The following is a 19,545-nucleotide window of genomic DNA, read 5'->3' as shown; positions in this document are numbered from 1 at the left end:
CGGCTGTGCATTATGAATTTGCAATCATCTATAATTTATCTCTGAAAATCAAATTTAGAAATGAAACAAAACTTTTTTTTTTTTTTTTTTTGGTTTTGGTGTCACACCCGGCAGCGCTTAGGGGGTTACTTCTGGCTCTAGGCTCAGAAATTGCTCCTGGCAGGCTCAGGGGACTATATGGGATGCCGGAATTTGAACCACGGTCCTTCTGCATGCAAGGCTAGTCTAGGATGGACCACAGTTTGAGCCCCTGGAGCGATTTCTCAGTGCATAGACAGAAGTGACCCCTGAGCAGGTGTGGCCCAAAAACAAAAAAAAAAAAAACACTGGAATAGAGCTGGGGAAGACTGGACTTGATCCAATAATTAGTTCTAGGATACAGGACATTAGATGGAGCAGAGATTAAAGATAGTTAAATTAATATTATTGTTATTTAAGTACGAAAAGTACTCAAGAATAATGTTTAATAACTGATGATAGCTTGATAAAATACAGTTAACTATTTTAATGATGAAATGTTCATATATGATTTAGGGTAACTAGGAAAAAATAATTTCAATAGATTCAAAATAAACTGAAATGTATTGATTTAACAAGATGTTCACTGAATTTACTAATTGAGTGAAATCAGAAATTATCTAAACCCTAATAAATTTCATACTGAGTTACCTGCCAATTTCAATAATAAGTTCATGGAGTAATGTGGTTTTTATAAGAGTAAAAAGAGTATTTTCTGGGGCCATATTGTAAATGGAATCCTCACACTAAGATTTTGAATATTTAGTTTGCCAAGTTTATAAATTTTTCCTAAATTTTATGTATACTATCCAGAACCTAGTTAGAATAAATAAATTTGCACTATGCTAAATAAACTCAATGGTTCAAACAACTATAATTTTTTTCCTACAACTTCATATGGTACACTGACAATTTCTAATATGTTCACCTTAAATTCTAAACATAGTAGAATCAGTGTATATATCTAAATATCAATTCTTTACATATCTTCCAAATAAGAAAACTGATAAGTTATTAAAGTGTTTTAGCAGCATGCTTATAAGTCTGCAAATTTCAAATTAATAGTAACAAAGAGCAGATGAACTTAAAGTACAAACTAGTGTTACCCTACTGAAGATGTCTTTAATGAAGTTTTTGTTGTTTTGACTGTCTTCCTTAAAAGTCAAACAATACAGATAGGCATGCAGACAGTTTTTTTAGGAAATTGCTAAATACTAAGTACTGCTAAAAATTAGTAGTGAGAAACCAAGAGTAAAAGGAAGGTGGAAAAATCTGTACATTCGTTATAGAATAGATAACTCTAAGCCTCAAGCAAGGTACTACCTGGATCTTCTGTGACTCGTGAAATATATAATTGTTTGATCAAGGAACAAAAACAGGAATTTAAAAATATTGGCCACCAGTTCACATTCCTCATTAGCCAAGAGTTGTTTAGTGGCTTTAATTCACTTACATTTTAGATGGTCAAGCATAAGTGCCAAGACCTATGGCTCAAAACAAGAAGTAGGTAACACCTGCCAGAAATAGGGGGCAGATCATACCTACACAGAAATACTAAATACTAGTGAAAAATTCCAACATGGAATAAGAGGTGAGTCCAGAATGTTATAAAGTAATATAGAAGAAGTACCTGTTATGACCTAGTTGAAAGAATTTAAAATTATTCTCTAGACCTTTTACTGACAAAAAATTAAGATCAGTGCTCGCTTCAGCAGCACATATACTAATATTGGAATGATACAGAGATTATCATGGCCCCTACGCAAGGATGACACGCAAATTCGTGAAGCGTTTCATATTTTTAAATAAATGAGTTTCTAAAAAAAGTTAACATCAAAATATTTTGACCTAAATCACTTCCAGTGGGTTAAATATGGCTAGAGTCAACTCTACCTTCAAGTTTATGAATTAAAATAATTTGAATAGTATTTTTGATTAAACTAGTTAGATGCCCTCCTACTTAAGAACAAACAACTTTCTCATCTGCTATACATGTGGTTGTATCATAACAAGCTAGTAAGTTTTATAAGTAACTGGTATTACTACATAATACTTAAGATTCAGGTTAGTTATTCCACTTTACTCATAGATATTATAAAGAGATTTAGCTAATTTTAAATTTGACAACTGCATTCATCTGACTCAGAACCACATTGGCTAGTCTGAGGTATCTGATACACCTCTATCATGTCATGCTTACGTTATCATAGTTTCTATTGCACGTAAAGAGTTTTATTATCAATATTTAAGAATTTTCCTTTTTTATTCAATTATTTGCTTTCTGTTTACCTCCTTTACTTGAGAATTCAAATGAAAGAAAAAAGGATTTTATTAGGTCAGAGAAATGGTACATAGTTATTTGATCATACTTTTTTGTGGTGCCAGGAATTAAATCAGGGTCTCATACTTAATGCACATGCTCTGCTTATCCCTAGTACCTAAAATAATTATTTTAAAGGCCAAAAATAGATAAAACTTTGAAGACAGCTACAAGCTCTTTAGGGAGAACAATTGTTTATTCTTATCTGGGTTCTCTACAAATGCAACAAAACTTATACAAATTAAAAAAATATTCAATTTAATATGTAAGACTTCTAATTCTGAGATCACACTAGTAGATCTTAAGATATCTCAATATTAAATACTATAGTAGAAGAAACAATCTCCTTGTTGGAAGCTTACAAATTAAATTGGTCCTAATTATTTATCAACTCCACATAAATACTTTATCCTATAAGATATAATCTTGTAATAAGATATAAACTTACTATTCAAAAAACAGTCCTAAGTGATATAACTACATGGTCATTTAATGATATATAAAAGTAAAATAGGGTCAGAAATATGATTATATGTATAGAATCTTGGTCTGCTTCCCAGGTCCCATATGATAAAAGCAAAATCATATTTACTAAAAAGCAGTACAAAACACAAAGAATTTGATACAAGATAAAATATTAGGACTCCAACAAAATTATATGGAAACAGTGACAAATATGACCAACAGTTTATTTTAAACTTTGAAGTACAAAACAATTCTTTGTATGTACTGTCTCAGGAACTGAGACCCAAAGATGTTTGGGAAGAGCTTTGCTCACACTTAGGTACATATTCTATCGCTTGATCTATAACCCTGGTCCAGGACTTGAATTCTAAAGATGGGTTTACACAGTAAACAGTATCAAATAAATGATAAAAACAACTCACATTCCAGTTAAAAGTAAGAATGAATAGAATAATTAAGAATCATATCTGGGGGCCAGAGAGATAGTACAGAGGTAGGGCATTTGCCTTGCAAACAGCCGATCTGGGACAGACAGTGGTTCGAATCCTGGCATCCCATATGGTCCCCAGTGCCTGCCAGGAGTGATTGCTGAGCGCAGAGCCAGCAATAACAACTAAGTGCCACTGTGTATGACCCAAAAAAACAAACAAACCTTTTTTTATCTTCATTTATTATTATTATTATTTTTATTTACCTATCTATTTTTGGTCGCTTTCTCTGGGTGTGATTATTGAAATTGTTGTCCCCAGTTATACTTATTTTTTTCTCTTCCTTTCTTTTCTTTCTTTATGTGCTATGCCATGTTTCTTATTTCAAGACCATGGCGTGTTTTTTTGTTCTTGTTTTGTTTTTGTTTGTTTGTTTTTCTTTGTTTTGTTTTGTGTGTGTTTGTTTTTTGTGGTGCTTATCGATATAGCTGGAGTCCTCACTGGATATTTGACACTTCTTTTGGTACTGGTGGAGTGTTTCACCTTCTTTTTCTCCTTCATCTCTCAAATTGTCAAATTGTTGATGAGAGCCCCTAGAAGGATTCCGCCCATTTTCGGCGTATTAGACTCTTACCCCAGTTTATTACTTTTCTCTTTTTCAAACAAAACCATGCATCTTGTACTAGCTAGTCCTGCCTCCAGTTAGAGGGAGGAAATAAGGGAGACATCAAGACCAAACAGGTGCAAGACTACTAAGTAGTAGGTCAGATACAGAGGGGACCACATATTCTAGCCGCCCTGGGGGTGAGGGAAGAGGAAATGGGAGGGAGGACAAAAATGGAGGTGTAGGGAGGACAATTTGGCGATGGGAATCCCCCCGGATTTTATGTAAATATGTACCTAAAATAATATTGTCAACAAATGTAAGCCACTATGATCAAAATAAAAATTATATTAAAAACAAACAAACCAAAATAACAACAACAACAAAAACAAGAATCATATCTGTCAAACCAAAGATTTGTTTTATTTTGAATGGAAGAGGTTAAGAGAGAATTGTTGGGCCATAACTGGTGGTATTAAGGAGAATCAAATGAAATGCTGGAGATTCTAAGCAAGGTTGGCCCCATGATGGTATTTTATCTCTCTGTTCTAGACTCTACAGCTTTAAAATAAATGACACTCACCTTCAGTAGAGACCAAGCACAATCAATATGTCCATAAAAAATGCTTCTGTGCAAAGCAGTCCATCCTGATTCCTTGTCTTTCAATGATGGATCCACTCCTTTCTCAAGAAGCCAATTTAACACTCCTTTTTTCCCACAGGAGGAAACCAAGTGAAGAGCATTTCTACCAAAGGCATCCTTGATAGTTGTAGCATTATAACAGTGACTGGAGAGAAAGGCCTTTATCTGGTTTTCACTCCCCTTCGTTATTACAGATAGGACAGCCAATGCATGCTTCAGTGATCGACACTTCAAAGTACAGTCAGGAATGGAGGAACTCATCCTAATTGTTTCTCCTTAGCTGATTTCTTCAGAAAAATTAAGACTAATTTTAAAAATTGTAAAAAGTTAGGACACTAAGGTGCTATCAATATTTATAGAAAACAAATGGACAGTCTATTTAGAATTATAAATCAAGTCTTCGTGGCAATAGTGTAAAACTATATATTTTCATACCATTTATTTTGGCAAGTAATCAAAAATTATAAACAGCTCTAGAAAGTTTATATCAAAATAAGTTCTTTATTTAAAAAGTTTTGCACTTTATAAATTATTCCTATAATCAAGCACCAAGGGGGAGTGAGAAGGGGAACTCCCCCTCCACACTGTCTGATCCTTTCAAATATCCATAATTGCAGAGGTGACCTGCAAAAGAAAGAGAAGAGCAAGTAAAAATTAAAAATTACAAAATAATTATTTTTCTTTGCTCAGTAAGGCCACTTCCATAGTAGCTTCTAATCTGTATTTTCACACAAAAGCTATCATATCTGTGTTAGCGTAATTTGTTTCAGTCATCCTATTTTCTTTTTTTTGAAACTCACATTTAAGGTTAACTTTAGGATTTGTATTTAAGCTTACCTCTTTCCTTCTAGAAATATTCCTTCTCTCCTTTTTCCCTCTTGGCAAATTAACATCTTGGAAATCTCATTCCAATTCTTTATTCCTTAAAATACTGTCTGACAACCTCTAACACCAATAACCAACACTCTCCTCAGTGATTTAAGTGCTAAAGTTATTCTTTGCCCAATACGGTCTTGTGCCATAGAGAATAAAGAATGGATATCAAAATAATTAGTAAATAAAAAATGTAGCTATGTTTTCTTTCTTACAATATAAATTCTAGGTGATTTGACTACATAAAAATACTCTTTTATAATCTCAAAGCATAAAAGGTTCAAGTATGAACTACTATGAAAAAGTTACAAAAGGTTAATAAATTTAAGAAAACAACTTAAAGACAAAAAGAAAATCGCTTAATATAGTCTCTAAATCATTGAAACAAGTAAAAATCTAACGTGATATTCCCTTTTTTGGGGGGAGGAGGGGCCAACCACCGGTGGTGCTCAGGGGTTATTCCTGGTTCTGTGCTCAGAAGTTGCTCCTGACAGGCTGGGGTAACCATATGGAATTCCGGGAATCAGGTCTGTTTTGGGTCAGGAACATGCAAGGCAAAAGCCCTATCACTGTACTATCTCTCTGGCCCCATCTTTTAAAAAAAAAATAATATGACATTTCTGATCAGTGGTGCTCAGGGGTTATTCCTGGTTCTGTGCTCAGAAGTTGCTCCTGACAGGCTGGGGTAACCATATGGAATTCCGGGAATCAGGTCTGCTTTGGGTCAGGAACATGCAAGGCAAAAGCCCTATCACTGTACTATCTCTCTGGCCCCATCTTTTAAAAAAAATAATATGACATTTCTGAAATACAAAAGAGGTGGAAAATTTAAGTGAATTTTTTTTTTGTTTTTGTTTTTTCAAGTTTTGGGAGGAGGGCATGCCACACCCGGTGACCCTCAGGGGTTACTTCTGGCTATGAGCTCAGAAATCGCTCCTGGCTCGGGAAAACATGGAATGCCTGGGGATCAAACTGCTGTCTGTCCTAGGCTAGCGTGCTGCAAGGCAGACGCCTTACCATTTTGTGCCACCTCTCTGGCCTTTTAAGTGAATTATTTAAAGGAAGAGACTTACCTCACTCAAAAGAAATATATATTTAAAAATAAAAGAAATATATATTGTTAGTATATAGAGGTACCATTTTCAGAATGGCATAGTACATAAAAGTTGATATACTAAAAAGGAACTCTATCCCACTGCAAATAAAACTTTATGTACAAGGGCCGGAGTGGTGGAGCGGTGGTGCAAGTGGTAAGACGTCTGCCTTGGCTACAGATCTGTTTCTCCTAATCTATACCTATTAAAATTGAAAGTATTTACAAATATTACCACAGCCTACATTTAATATAAATCTAAACAGACATACTAAAAGTGGGGGAAAGAGTTGTAGTTAGTGACAAAAGAAAAAGGTGCCAAAGGGGCCTGAGAGATAACATGGAGGTAAGGTGTTTGCATCGTATGCAGTTCAGTAGTTCGAATCCCAGAGTCCCATATGGTCCCCTGAGCCTGCCAGGAGCAATATCTGAACATAGAGCCAGGAGTAACCCCTGAGCACTGCCAGGTGTGACCCAAAAGAAAAACAAACAAAAAAACAAAACAAAACAAAACAAACAAAAAAGGTACCAAAGCCTCAAGTATTTAAAATATTGAAACAATCAAGATATATAGCAAGATCAGCAAAATAGTTATATATGATTTCTTTCTTTCTTTCTGGCCAGGCTTGCCATTTTTGTATTTTAAGTGCATTCATACATATAAAAGTTCCATAAAAGAAACTACTTATGGGTAAATCATCAAACCCTACATGGAAGAGTCAAGATGCAATAAAAAAGTATTCCTGAATTTGTTTATATATTAAAATAAAAAGAAAAGAGAGCATTTAATATAAAAATGATACCTACTATATTATCTATAATGAAAAATATAGATATGATTAACTGCTTTCTCTTAGAGTCCTACAAGTAATAAAACAGCAGTGCTGGTGGTTACAATATATATAACCCTAAGAAATTATATAATCTCTCTAAGCCCATATTTCCTTATCTGAAAATTAAGACTATGTCACCAACCTCACATAATTATTATGGTTTAGGATAACTCCTGGTAACTACATGCACTCAAAAAATAGTAGTTCTGGGGACAAAAGTATAGCACAGTGGTAGGGCATATGCCTTGCACATGGCCATCCTCGGATGGACTCCAGTTCAATTGCTGGCATCCCATGGGCCTGAGCCTGCCAGGAGCAACTTCTGAGTATAGAGCCAGGAGTAACCCCTGAGTGCCTCCGAATGAACCCCCAAAAGTAGTTCTGATAACTATTATTTCGTTAGTAATAAAAAATAACAAATTTTGATCCAAAAATTCATATTTTACCTTCAACATCTTTATATGAGGTTTCCTTGAAAAGATGCTCCAATTAGGGGTCGGTGAGGTGGCGCTAGAGGTAAGGTTGTCTGCCTTGCAAGCTCTAGCCAAGGAAGGAACGCGGTTCAATAGCCCGGCCACCCGGCGTCCCATATGGTCCCCCCAAGCCAGTGGCAATTTCTGACGCTTAGCCAGGAGTAACCCCTGAGCATCAAACGAGTGTGGCCCAAAAAACCAAAAAAAAAAAAAAAAAAGAAAAGATGCTCCAATTAAAGCAATACTGAGGATACCAATGACTTTCAAACTGCCAAATAATTTTTTGCTATTCCAGTTATACAGTTAATAGTGTATCCCCAGAAGAACTTAGAAGACTCTAAGTTCTACAAGGGTTCTAATTATTAAAAAAAAAAGTAAAAAAGTGGGTGATAGAGAGCACAATAAAGCATGTAAGTATAAAACCTCTCCTTTACTACTTCTTACCAGGATTTTATGCCTTCCTTGGATGTTCAAATAGTTTCTTTCAATATCCTATACTCAGCCGTCTTCCTTTTTCTCCCAGAATAATTTCAATCACATGATTTAAACTTTAACCCTCATGTTCCTAATATCCAAATCTGTCTTCCCTGTCATCTTATCTCTCTTAAATTCCTATTTATATTTCTAATATTATGCATATAAATCTTGTATATGTACTCAATGAATGCTTACAGAAGACAGACATTTTTTTTTTAATGTTGAAGATAGAGCGTAGGGCCCCTCTATTCAAGGCATATACTCCTCTTGTTGGAAGGGGCACAACGAGCAATGCTCAGGGCTTACTCCAGGCTCTGCGCTGAATGGTCCCTTAGAGGGCACTAGGGGAACATATGTGATCCTAGGGAATAAACTCAGGTCAGCACCATGCACAGCAATAGCCTAGAAAGTCCCCAAGGTATGTACTCTTAGCCCAGAGTTTTCTCTAGCCCTAGAAATATTTATTAAGGACTTACTACACACTGGGTACTTTGCATAAGTATTTTTCATCTGGGGTCAATATATATTCCAAGATATTCCATAGGGGTCATAGGTTAAAAAAAGAGCACTTAAACTGAGGGGAACTATCATAAAACTAGGGAATTAACAGGAAAGGGAGAATCACAAGAAGGAAATAGATCAGGAAGTCACAGTTGAGAAAAGGTGACAAATACTGCTTTAACATCAAGGAGATTAATCCACTCAAAATCACATCACAGTAGAAGAGTTAGAATTCAAGCACAATTTATTTAACTGTAAATTCCAAGTTATTTTTGTTTTGCCATATTGTCTCTTAAGTGTGTCCATACACACAAATAAACATAAATATAAATATTTAAATAAGATAGTTAAGTATGGCTTCCTGATGATACTTAGGTGAAAGTGTAACTTGCTTTAACAACTATTCATTTAAAAAACAATGTATTATCATTAAACAAATTATTACACCAAAAGGTCAGAGTTTGGTAAAAGAGAATGATTTTATTTAAGCAGTACTAAAAACATAATACTAAAAACAAGCAAAAAAATATAAAATGACTACGATAAAAATAAGTAACTCATATAGAGTGGTCGAGAGGAATTAGGGAAGATTTCAGATAGAAACTATATATCCACTTTGAGAAACTTTATGCTACTAAACAAGAGAACCTAGAAGAAATGGATAAATTTCTGGACACTTATAACCTTCCACGGTTAAGTAAGGAGGATGTAGCATATCTAAACACCCCCATCACTATGAAGGAAATTGAAACTACAGCTACCTAAAAAGAAAAGCCCAGGCCCAGATGGATTTACTAATGAATTCTTTCGAACCTTTCAAGAGGAGCTACTACCAATCCTAGCCAGGCTCTTTCATGAAATTGAAAAAATGGGAACACTCCCAAACAGCTTTTATGAAACCAGCATCACCTTGATACCAAAACCAGACAGAGACGCTGCCAAAAAAGAAAATTACAGACCAATATCCCTGATGAATGCTGATGCAAAGATCTTCAACAAAATCCTGGCAAATAAGATCCAATGCATCATCAAGAAGATCATACACTATGACCAAGTAGGTTTCATCCCAGGAATGCAAGGCTGGTTTAACATCTGTAAGTCTATGAACACAAGACAAAACATCAACAAAAAGAAAAATAAAAATCCCATGAGGTTATCAATAGACACAGAGAAAGCATTTGATAAGGTCCAACACCCATTCTTGATAAAAACTCTCAGCAAGATGGGACTGAAAGGAACCTTTCTCAATCTAGTTGAAGCCATCTACCACAAGCCAGACGCAAATATTATACTCAATGGAGAAAAACTAAAAGCCTTTCATCTAAATTCTGGTACAAGACAAGGCTGTCTGCTCTCACCACTCCTCTTCAACATAGTACTGGAAGTACTTGCTATAGCGATCAGGCAAGAAAAAGATATCAAAGGCACCCAGATAGGAAAGGAAGAAGTCAAGCTCTCACTGTTTGCAGATGACATGATACTCTACTTAGAAAACCCTAAAGACTCTACCAAAAAGCTCCTAGAAACAATAGATGCATATAGCAAGGTGGCAGGCTACAAAATTAACACACAGAAATCAATGGCCTTTTTATACACCAATAATGATAGGGAAGAGATGGATGTTAAGAAGGCAATCCCATTCACAATAGTGCCACACAAACTCAAATATCTTGGAGTCAACTTGACCAAAGACATGAAGGACCTATACAAAGAAAACTAGAAAGCCCTGCTCCAAGGAATAAGAGAGGGCACACGGAAATGGAAACACATACCCTGCTCATGGATTGGCAGGATTAACATCATTAAAATGGCAGTACTCCCCAAAGCTTTATACATATTTAATGTGATCCCTCTAAAGACACCCATGACATTCTTCAAAGAAGTGGATCAAACACTTATGAAGTTCATCTGGAACAATAAACACCCTTGAATAGCTAAAGCACTCCTAGGGAAAAGGAAAATGGGAGGCATTACTTTCCCAAACTTTAAACTGTACTACAAAGCAATAGTTATCAAAACAGCATGTTATTGGAATAAAGACAGACCCTCAGATCAGTGAAATAGGCTTAAGTCTCAGAGAATGTTCCCCAGACATACTAACACCTAATTTTTGACAAAGGAGCAAGAAATTCTAAGTGGAGCAGGGAAAACCTCTTCAATAAGTGGTGCTGGCAGAACTGGTTAGCCACTTGCAAAAAAGCGAACATAGATCCCCAGTTAACACCATGTACAAAGGTAAAATCCAAATGGATTAAAGACCTTGATATCAGACCTGATACCATAAGGTATATAGAACAACACGTCGGTAAAACATTCCATGACATTGAGACTAAAGGCATCTTCAAGGAGGAAATTGCACTTTCCAAACAAGTGGAAGCAGAGATCAAGAAATGGGAATACATTAAGCTGAGAAGCTTCTGCACCTCAAAGGAAATAGTGCCCAGTATACAAGAGCCACCCACTGAGTGGGAGAAACTATTCACCCAATACCCATCAGATAAGGGGCTAATCTCCAAAATATACAGGGCACTGACAGAACTTTACAAGAAAAAAAATCTAATCCCATCAAAAAATGGGAAGAAATGAACAGACACTTTGATAAAAAAAAAAAAAAAAAAGAAATACAAATGGCCAAAAGGCATATGAAAAAATGCTCCTTGTCACTAATCATCAGGGAGATGCAAATCAAAACAATGATGAGATACCATCTCACACCACAGAGATTGGTACACATCACAAAGAATGAGAACAATCAGTGCCGGTGGGGATGTAGAGAGAAAGGAACTCTTATCCACTGCTGGTGGGAATGCCATCTAGTCCAACCTCTATGGAAAGCGATATGGAGATTCCTCCAAAATCTGGAAATTGAGCTCCCATTCAACCCAGCTATTTCACTCCTACCCTAGGAACACAAGAATACATTACAAAAACCCCTTCCTCACACCTATATTTATTGCAGCACTATTCACAATAGCCAGGCTCTGGAAACAACCAAGATGCCCTTCAACAGACGAATGGCTAAAGAAACTGTGGTACATATACACAATGGAATATCATGCAGCTGTCAGGAGAGATGAAGTCATGAAATTTTCCTATACATAGATGTACATGGAATCTATCATGCTGAGTGAAATAAGTCAGAGGGAGAGAGACACACAGAATATTCTCACTCATCTATCGGTTTTAAGAAAAGTAAGAGTCATTTTTGCAACTATCCTGAGACAATGAGAAGAGGGCTGGAACTTCCAGCTCACTTCATGAAGCACACCACAAAGAGTGGTGAGTGCAGTTATAGAAATAACTACACTGAGAACTACCATAACCATGTGAATGAATGAGGGAACTGGAAAGCCTATCGGGAGTACAGTTGGGGTTGGGGTGGGATGGAGGGAGATTTGGGACATTGGTGGTGGGAATGTTGCACTAGTGAAGGGGGGTGTTCTTTATTATGACTGAAACCTAATCACAATCATATTTGTAATCAAGATGCTTAAAGATATTTTAAATAAAAAAATTAGCTGAACTGCCCTCATTCAGGGAAAATTGAATGGGAATAGCTGAGGTTAATCTCATTATTTAGATAAGGGAAGCTTAAATTATAAAAAATGATTACACTGCAAAATGTGTTCAGCTAATAATTTAGGTTTAGAGGTATATTCATCAATGGCATAGAGATTCAGAAAAATTAAGTATGATTCAAATGTATATTAACATGTAATAGAAATTTAGGTAGCATTCAAAATATGAAAGCATTTAAAAGTAGCTATTTAATCACTGAAAAGTAATGAGATGATGCCTGATAACAATAATTGTGATTCACAGTATGCCCCATATTTGATTAATAATATTGAATTCATCCAAAAGTCTAATATGTCTGAGTTCACTTAGAAATAGTAGAAATTACTTTGCTAATCATAAGGTTACTTTTTATTTCTATGTAAGCATATCAAATATACATTAAGAAACTGGAACAAGAATACAAAGTGAAGGACACTTTTTTTTCAGGTAGCCAACCAGGTTTTGAGCCATATTTTTATTTGTCCTTACTATCCAAACAAGGAACATGTAATTATATGTGGAGATAAAATGAAGCACAGATTACTGATAATAAATTATTGAGTAAAAACAAAAAAAAAAATTAGCTGAAATTCAAAAAAAAGTATATATACAAAAACATAAGGTATTCCTGATAAATTCAAGGTAGAAAGCCCTTCATACCATAAATAAAAGAGTTGAATATGATCTTAATACATGTGTAAGGATTATGGCCAGCCAGATATGCCTTTCTCTAAAAATAAAAGTAGTTAGAGACATAGGATCATGTCAAAATACAGTAGTAATTCCAAGCTTCCAGCTGAAAAGAAATCAGAAAAACATATAAACAAAAGTTAGAGGTGAAAAGTTGTTGTGAGGGGCCAGGCGGTGGCGCTAGAGGTAAGGTGCCTGCCTTGCCTGCGCTAGCCTTGGATGGACCACGGTTCGATCCCCAGGTGTCCCATATGGTCCCCCAAGCCAGGAGCGACTTCTGAGCGCATAGCCAGGAGTAACCCCTGAGCATCACCGGGTGTGGCCCAAAAACCAAAAAAAAAAAAAAAAAAAAAAAGTTGTTGTGTATGTCAGAATATAGTGTAATTGGGAAAGTGAAACTAAGTTGGATGAGTGTAGTTAGAAGCAACTCTTCAGTGTTGAAAACTGGTCAGCTGAAAGGGTATTAAGCCACTAAGTTAAGCCCGCAACGATGTCTCACCATTCTACTTAACAGTTAAGATTTCAGTTACCTATACTGGAGAAAACCCAAACTCGGCTTATACTTGGGTCATACAGGTTATTTGATTTGGTGCACACGCATTGAATCAAATGCATGTAGTCTCCAGTCCTCTTGTCCTCTGCAAGTCAGCTTAAGCTGACTCCACAAGTTGTGGCTGAGCTGAAGAGGTAAGCGGCTGAACTGAACTGTATGCCACTGTACTATTTGACCCACACTATTCTGCGCTTTGTATGAGACCGACAGCAGTGATTATATCTGCAAACTCAGTGATGATGACAATGTCTATGCTGATACCCTCACATCAGATAGAGCAGAAGTTGTTTGAATATACAGATGAGGAGGAGGAATCCAATTCTTAAGGACTTTAACCTTTGTGATTTAGCTTAATTACCTGTTAATCTATGGTTTTCTGCACTTTATTTAAAGTTTTAAAGTTATTGTTGCTAGTTTACAGTTTTTCTTTAGCAATAAATATTGAAAAACATTTAACATACTGATTCCTCAATTATTGTGATTGTTTTGGGAATATATTTTTATTTTTGAAATTTACCAGTTCATGCTGCATTTTCTACCTCGGCTTATACTCAAGTCAGAGTTTTCCTAGTTTTTAGGGTAAAATTAGGGGGGTTGGCTTATACTCAAGTATATAGATATATACTTAAAACATACATCTAATCATGCTGCTCTGAAATCCAAGACCAAAATGGAAGGAACATCTGTATTTCATGAGTTTAGAAAAGCTTATCATTGAGAAAATGGAATCAACTTAGGTCTGGAGACTATACTGTTTGAGTTTCTACCTCAGAGGTTCTCAATTAATTTCTGTCATGCCCCCCTAGGAAGAAAACAGTTTCTGCACCCCCCCATGCAACTGTAAATAGTATCTTTATTAAAAAAAAAAACTCTAACTTGCAAAACAAAAATATATAAAATAATTTGAGTGATTTTTTTAATCAGAAGTGATGTCTGGATTAACGGCTACAATGAGCACATTGCATTTTTGCAATGAATAACTTTTTGAATGCATAACAACATTTTACAATGCATAACTTTTTGAAGCCCAGTTTGAAGCAGGACACAGCAACTCTCAGCTCCAGAGACATACAGAGACATAAACACAGGCCTTAGCTTGTTATGACAGTGTTTGCCGAGGTCAAACGGCTCCCCTCCTTTACGGAGACAGGGGGGGGCATGCCCCACTATTTGAGAATCACTGGTTTAGACTGAGTTAGAAACACTGGATCTAGTAACCCAGATACCACTAACTAGGTAAATGACACAGGGACTATAACTATTTTTTAAGCTTCAATTCTCACTTATAAAACAGACATAAGACTATCTCGAGTACTCTGAGAAGTACTCAGAGAAGTACATTGAACTATTCATATTCAAGCATCCAATAAAAATCTAAAAAAGAAAAACAAAAAAGGAGAGGGGACATATTGGTGTACAGGTCAGAAAGTGGCTCATATAAATGAGTCCTTTTCATTTGAAATGTTTTTCACCAAGCTAACAAAATTGCAACTTGCTCATAGCTTATGGACACATTATCTACTATCTTAAACTGTTCTTATGAATAAGCATATTGGTTTACATACATGAACTTAATTCTTTTTTCATTCTTATTATTTTAAATAAATTTATATGCACATAATATAGTCACTGTACAATGAGAAAATTGAATGAAAGATGTAAGTAACCTTGGCAAAAAAAATCACTAATATTTTAGATTATATCTGTTCTACTCTTTCTAAACTGTTCTCGCTCAAAATGCAGTTAGGAATTCTTCAGTGAGAAATAGAAAAAATTACACCTATTTTTAGTCCTGAGAATTAAGCTCTAGGGTTGAAGAAGAGTATTGTGCATAGGCTGCTGGCCTTTACCTTGCATGCAGCCAATTAGGATTTAATTCCCTACAACAAGTCTCCTGAGCTTTACCAGGGATCCTTAAGCACAGAGCTACGAGTCAGCCCAGGACACCACTAGGTCTGGCCCATACCTGGCTTCAGGGCTACACACAGAGAGTGCACAGGAGTTACTCTTAACTTTATGCTTAAAATTTACTGACTCCTGGAGGACTCTAGGACCACATGGGATTCGGGGGATTCAATCAGGGTCCATAGTGAGCAAGGCAAGAGACCTACCCACTATAATAGACCCCAGGAGTTAAATTCTTACTATCTGAACCCATATCCAAGTCACTCAATCTCGCTAATCCTCAATTTCTTCATCTGTAAAATGCTGATGGCAATCTGTCTTGGAAGTTTACACATTGTTTACGCATAAAGACTTTAAACTTATTAAAGAGAAAAAGAAAAAAATATGCCTTACTTCCTATTTTTCAGAAAATGTCATATATATTCAATAAGTAAGGCTTTTAAGTGCCCGTTAAAACAAAATTATCTTGGTTGGAGAGATAGAAGAGGTAGGGGGCTAGCCTGGACATGGGTTCTGATCCCCAGTACCCCATAAAGACCTCTGAGCCAGCTAAGCTTTAGTGAAGAAAGAGGAGAAACCCCTAGCACCGCCTGTTATGATCCAAAAATAACAAAAGATATAAAATATAAAACAGAACTATCTTCGGCTACAAGCTGCTATTTATAGTAAATGTAAATAACTGCTATAAGAATGGAAATTAAAATGGTTTATAATAAAGTACTTTTAAAATCTGCAATTCTTGAAAATAGTTCACCTTATAATTTTTGGACAAATACTATTTTAGGAATTCACAATATAGCTTTAGAAATTAAGAATTGGGGCCAGAGAGATAGCATAGAGGTAAGGCATTTGCCTTGCATGCAGAAGGATGGTGGTTCGAATTCCAGCATCCCATATGGTCCCCTAAGCCTGCCAGGAGCGATTTCTGAGCACTGCTGGGTGTGACCCAAAAAGCAAAAAAAAAAAAAAAAAAAAAATTAAGAATAGACAATATTTTATTTTACTTCAATGTTTCCTAAAATACTAACGAGATAGAAATTTTAATACTTTGTAAATGCAATACCCATATTTACAATTGAAAAAAGTTCCCAAATAATTAGAGGTTAAGCATCTCTGTCGATGTGGCAAAGTACTGAGCTATTATTGAAAGCAAACTAACTTTTAAATCATTATAACAATTATATAATAATTAACCAGCTAACGCTGAGTTTCTGTCCATAGCAGACACATTCGCTTATATCTATAATACTTGAGCATAAAGTAATTTTAAAACACATCAAATTTTATCGGTAGAATTTAGCAATCCAGAAGCCCTCAGTAAGTTTTTACATTTTTTTTTTTTTTTTTTTTTTTTGGTTTTTGGGCCACACCCGGTGACGCTCAGGGGTTACTCCTGGCTATGCGCTCAGTAGTTGCTCCTGGCTTCTTGGGGGACCATATGGGACGCCGGGGGATCGAACCGCGGTCCGTCCTAGGCTAGCGCAGGTAAGGCAGGCACCTTACCTTTAGCGCCACCGCCCGGGCCCAAAGTTTTTACATTTTTTATTTTGTTTTTGAAAACTTTTTAAATAGCAAGCATTTTTTCATACATTCGACTTAAATTTTTCTTTACTAGTTTCTGCCGATTAACTTGAATTCTTTTAGAAAACATTTCTTTGTGCCTTCATCTCCCCCTATTATTACTTTCTTAAAATGAGGGGGGGTTGTTGTTGTTTTCTTATTTTTCTTTTTTTGTTTTGTTTTGTTTTTAAGTCACACCCTGTAGCGCTCAGGGGTTACTCCTGGCTCTATGCTCAGAAATCGCGCCTGGCAGGCTCAGGGGACCTTATGGGATGCCGGGATTAAACCACCAACCTTCTGCATGAAAGGAGAATGCCTTATCTCCATGCTATCTCTCCGGTCCCCTAAAAATGAGTTTTTAATAAAAGTTCGAAATAGAAAAGAGAAAGAAACAAAAATCAAGAAGGGACAATTCAAAAATGTGAACGTCCAATTTCCCCAGTATTTTTACTAAATACTGACTTTCAACAGTCTTGCTTCGCTTCCCCAAATCTTTTTTTGTTTGTTTGTTTGTTTGTTTTTTGTTTTTGTTTTTGGGCCACACACGGCGGTGCTCAGGGGTTACTCCTGGCTGTCTGCTCAGAAATAGCTCCTGGCAGGCACGGGGACCATATGGGACACCGGGATTCGAACCAACCACCTTAGGTCCTGGATCGGCTGCTTGCAAGGCAAACGCTGCTGTGCTGCTGTGCTATCTCTCCGGGCCCGCTTCCCCAAATCTTATCCAGTCTCGATAACAGGCTTGAAAGTTTGCCTGTCTAGAGTACAGGCGGGGGTGGGGTGGGGAGGAGGGAGATTTGGGACAGTGGTGGTGGGAATGTTGCACTGGTGAAGGGGGGTGTTCCTTACATGACAGAAACCCAACCACAATCATGTTTGTAATCAAGGTGTTTAAATAAAATATTATAAAAAAGAAAAGAATCAAAAGAAGTCGGGAAGGGAGGCTCAGGTCCAGGTCCCGCCGTGGGACCAAAGTGCAGGGCACCACAGCACTGAAGGTATTGCCGGTCCCTCCCCTGGAATGACGGGTCACTTGTCACAGTGAGCAAGTCGCCCAGTACATTGGAGTAGCAGCTTCGGGAGGAGGGGGGGGGGGGGGCATTGAACTAAGAGCCCGCCCTGGGGACTGGCAAGGGCCGTCTGGCTTTGGCAAGGCCCGGATGTACGAGAAGGCGCCCCGGGGCCACAAGAGGGCGTGTCCACGGAGCTCAGACCCTGCACAGGACCGGGAAGTCCGCGGGACGGGGAGCCTCCGGAACACGGCGAGGTCGTTGTCAGGCCCCGTCCGGTGCAGCACGCGCTGTGCTGCAGCACCCCCAGAGACCCCGAGAACCTCAGCGGCGTCCGCCCTCCCTTTCGAACCTTCCCCCGCGCTGCTGAGGGAATCCCGCCGCCTCCACCCGCGCCGAGCGTGCCACGTCAGGCCGCGCCGGGCCCAGGAGCTCTCTCTCACCGGCCGCTAGTTGAAAGTAGGCCCGTGACCTCCGCGGGCTGCGCACACGGTCGCGCGGGGATTCATCTTCAGTGCAAGCTCGAGGACAACTGGAACAGCGCCAGGGGGGAGGAAGCGTTTCCCCAGGCCCCGCGTCAAGCTCTGAGCATCCGGCGGCGGCGGCGGCGGCGGCGGCAGCTGCTACAAGTAGCCCAGACTAAGGGCACCAGGAAGGGATGAGAGAAGAGAAAGGGCCGGCCAGAGCCAGACCCGAAAATAAGGCGCGTGGTGATTGGCTGATACTCAAGTCTGCTGGGTTCTGATTGGCTGGCGTCGCCAGGCCGGCCGTCGCGTGGCAGCTCCTCATCTGGGGCCTTTTCCCGGGTCCTCGGAGAGCTTGTGACCCAGCTGGCCTTGGGGAGTTGGCGCAAGAAATGGACGGGGTGGGAGGGGAGCCTACTTGGGGGATCCGGCCTGGGGGATCCAAATCGATGGGGTGGGCTAACAGAAGTAGTGTGAGAATGCGACTCGGAGTCCCGATCGAGTTAAAAGGAAACTCTTTTAAGAAGGAACGTTGTTAAAAGGAAATGTATCAGTTTTCAGGGAACTAATTGCGGACTGAGACTGGAGGGAAAATCTAGAGAGGAAAGACTAGGTGCCCAAGCCACCTATTCCCCAAGCAGCAGTTGCCAAATACTAAACCATTTGGCGCCGAAAAGTTCCCTCCCTCCCGCCTAGGGCCTATGAAAAAACGTCCCCCGGAGGGGCGTTACCCTATTCCGGGGAAGGCGACTCTGCCTTTTCAGATAGCAGGGAACCACCTGAGGGCGTAGATATTTATTTATGCCGCTCCCCGGCTAACGCGAATCAGCGCTGAAATGTTCCCATTTTAACTATGCAGTTAGCTTGATGGGTTTTGTTTTTTCGAACTGACAGTGAAGAAGAACAGAACGTGGACGGAGAAGCCCTTGGTGACAAAGTCCCTGGAGACTAAGAGAGAGAGACGTGGTACTTGCAGAAGGTCAGGCCCATACGGTGCCAGGTGCTGGGCTTGTTCCAAAAGGCGCTGGTTCAGGACCAACCAAGGGCCTTGATGATCAGCCCTGCTACGTGGTCCAG

At 38.2% G+C, this 19,545-nt stretch overlaps 1 protein-coding gene and 1 non-coding gene across 2 annotated transcripts in view; one reads left to right on the top strand and one right to left on the bottom strand.

The window, feature by feature from the left end:
• Positions 1-18,604, bottom strand: part of IBTK (inhibitor of Bruton tyrosine kinase) — an 87,730-nt gene extending 69,126 nt beyond the window's left edge. Inside the window, exons 1-2 of the mRNA XM_049772182.1 lie at positions 18,448-18,604; positions 4,419-5,102 (exon numbers count right to left, since the gene is read on the bottom strand). Coding sequence (XP_049628139.1) covers positions 4,419-4,739 — 321 coding nt within the window. The 5' untranslated portion in view covers positions 4,740-5,102; positions 18,448-18,604. The remainder of the gene's footprint in view (positions 1-4,418; positions 5,103-18,447) is intronic.
• LOC126007452 (U6 spliceosomal RNA) lies at positions 1,718-1,821 on the top strand. Its single transcript, XR_007495024.1, has one exon. It is a non-coding gene; the product is annotated as a U6 spliceosomal RNA (small nuclear RNA).
• Positions 18,605-19,545: the final 941 nt, after the last annotated feature.

Source organism: Suncus etruscus, chromosome 4 (genome assembly GCF_024139225.1).
Source record: "Suncus etruscus isolate mSunEtr1 chromosome 4, mSunEtr1.pri.cur, whole genome shotgun sequence".
Classification (NCBI taxonomy): Eukaryota; Metazoa; Chordata; class Mammalia; order Eulipotyphla; family Soricidae; genus Suncus; species Suncus etruscus.
Note: the sequence above shows the minus strand (reverse complement) of the source record. Positions and strands in the feature narration are given on the sequence as shown.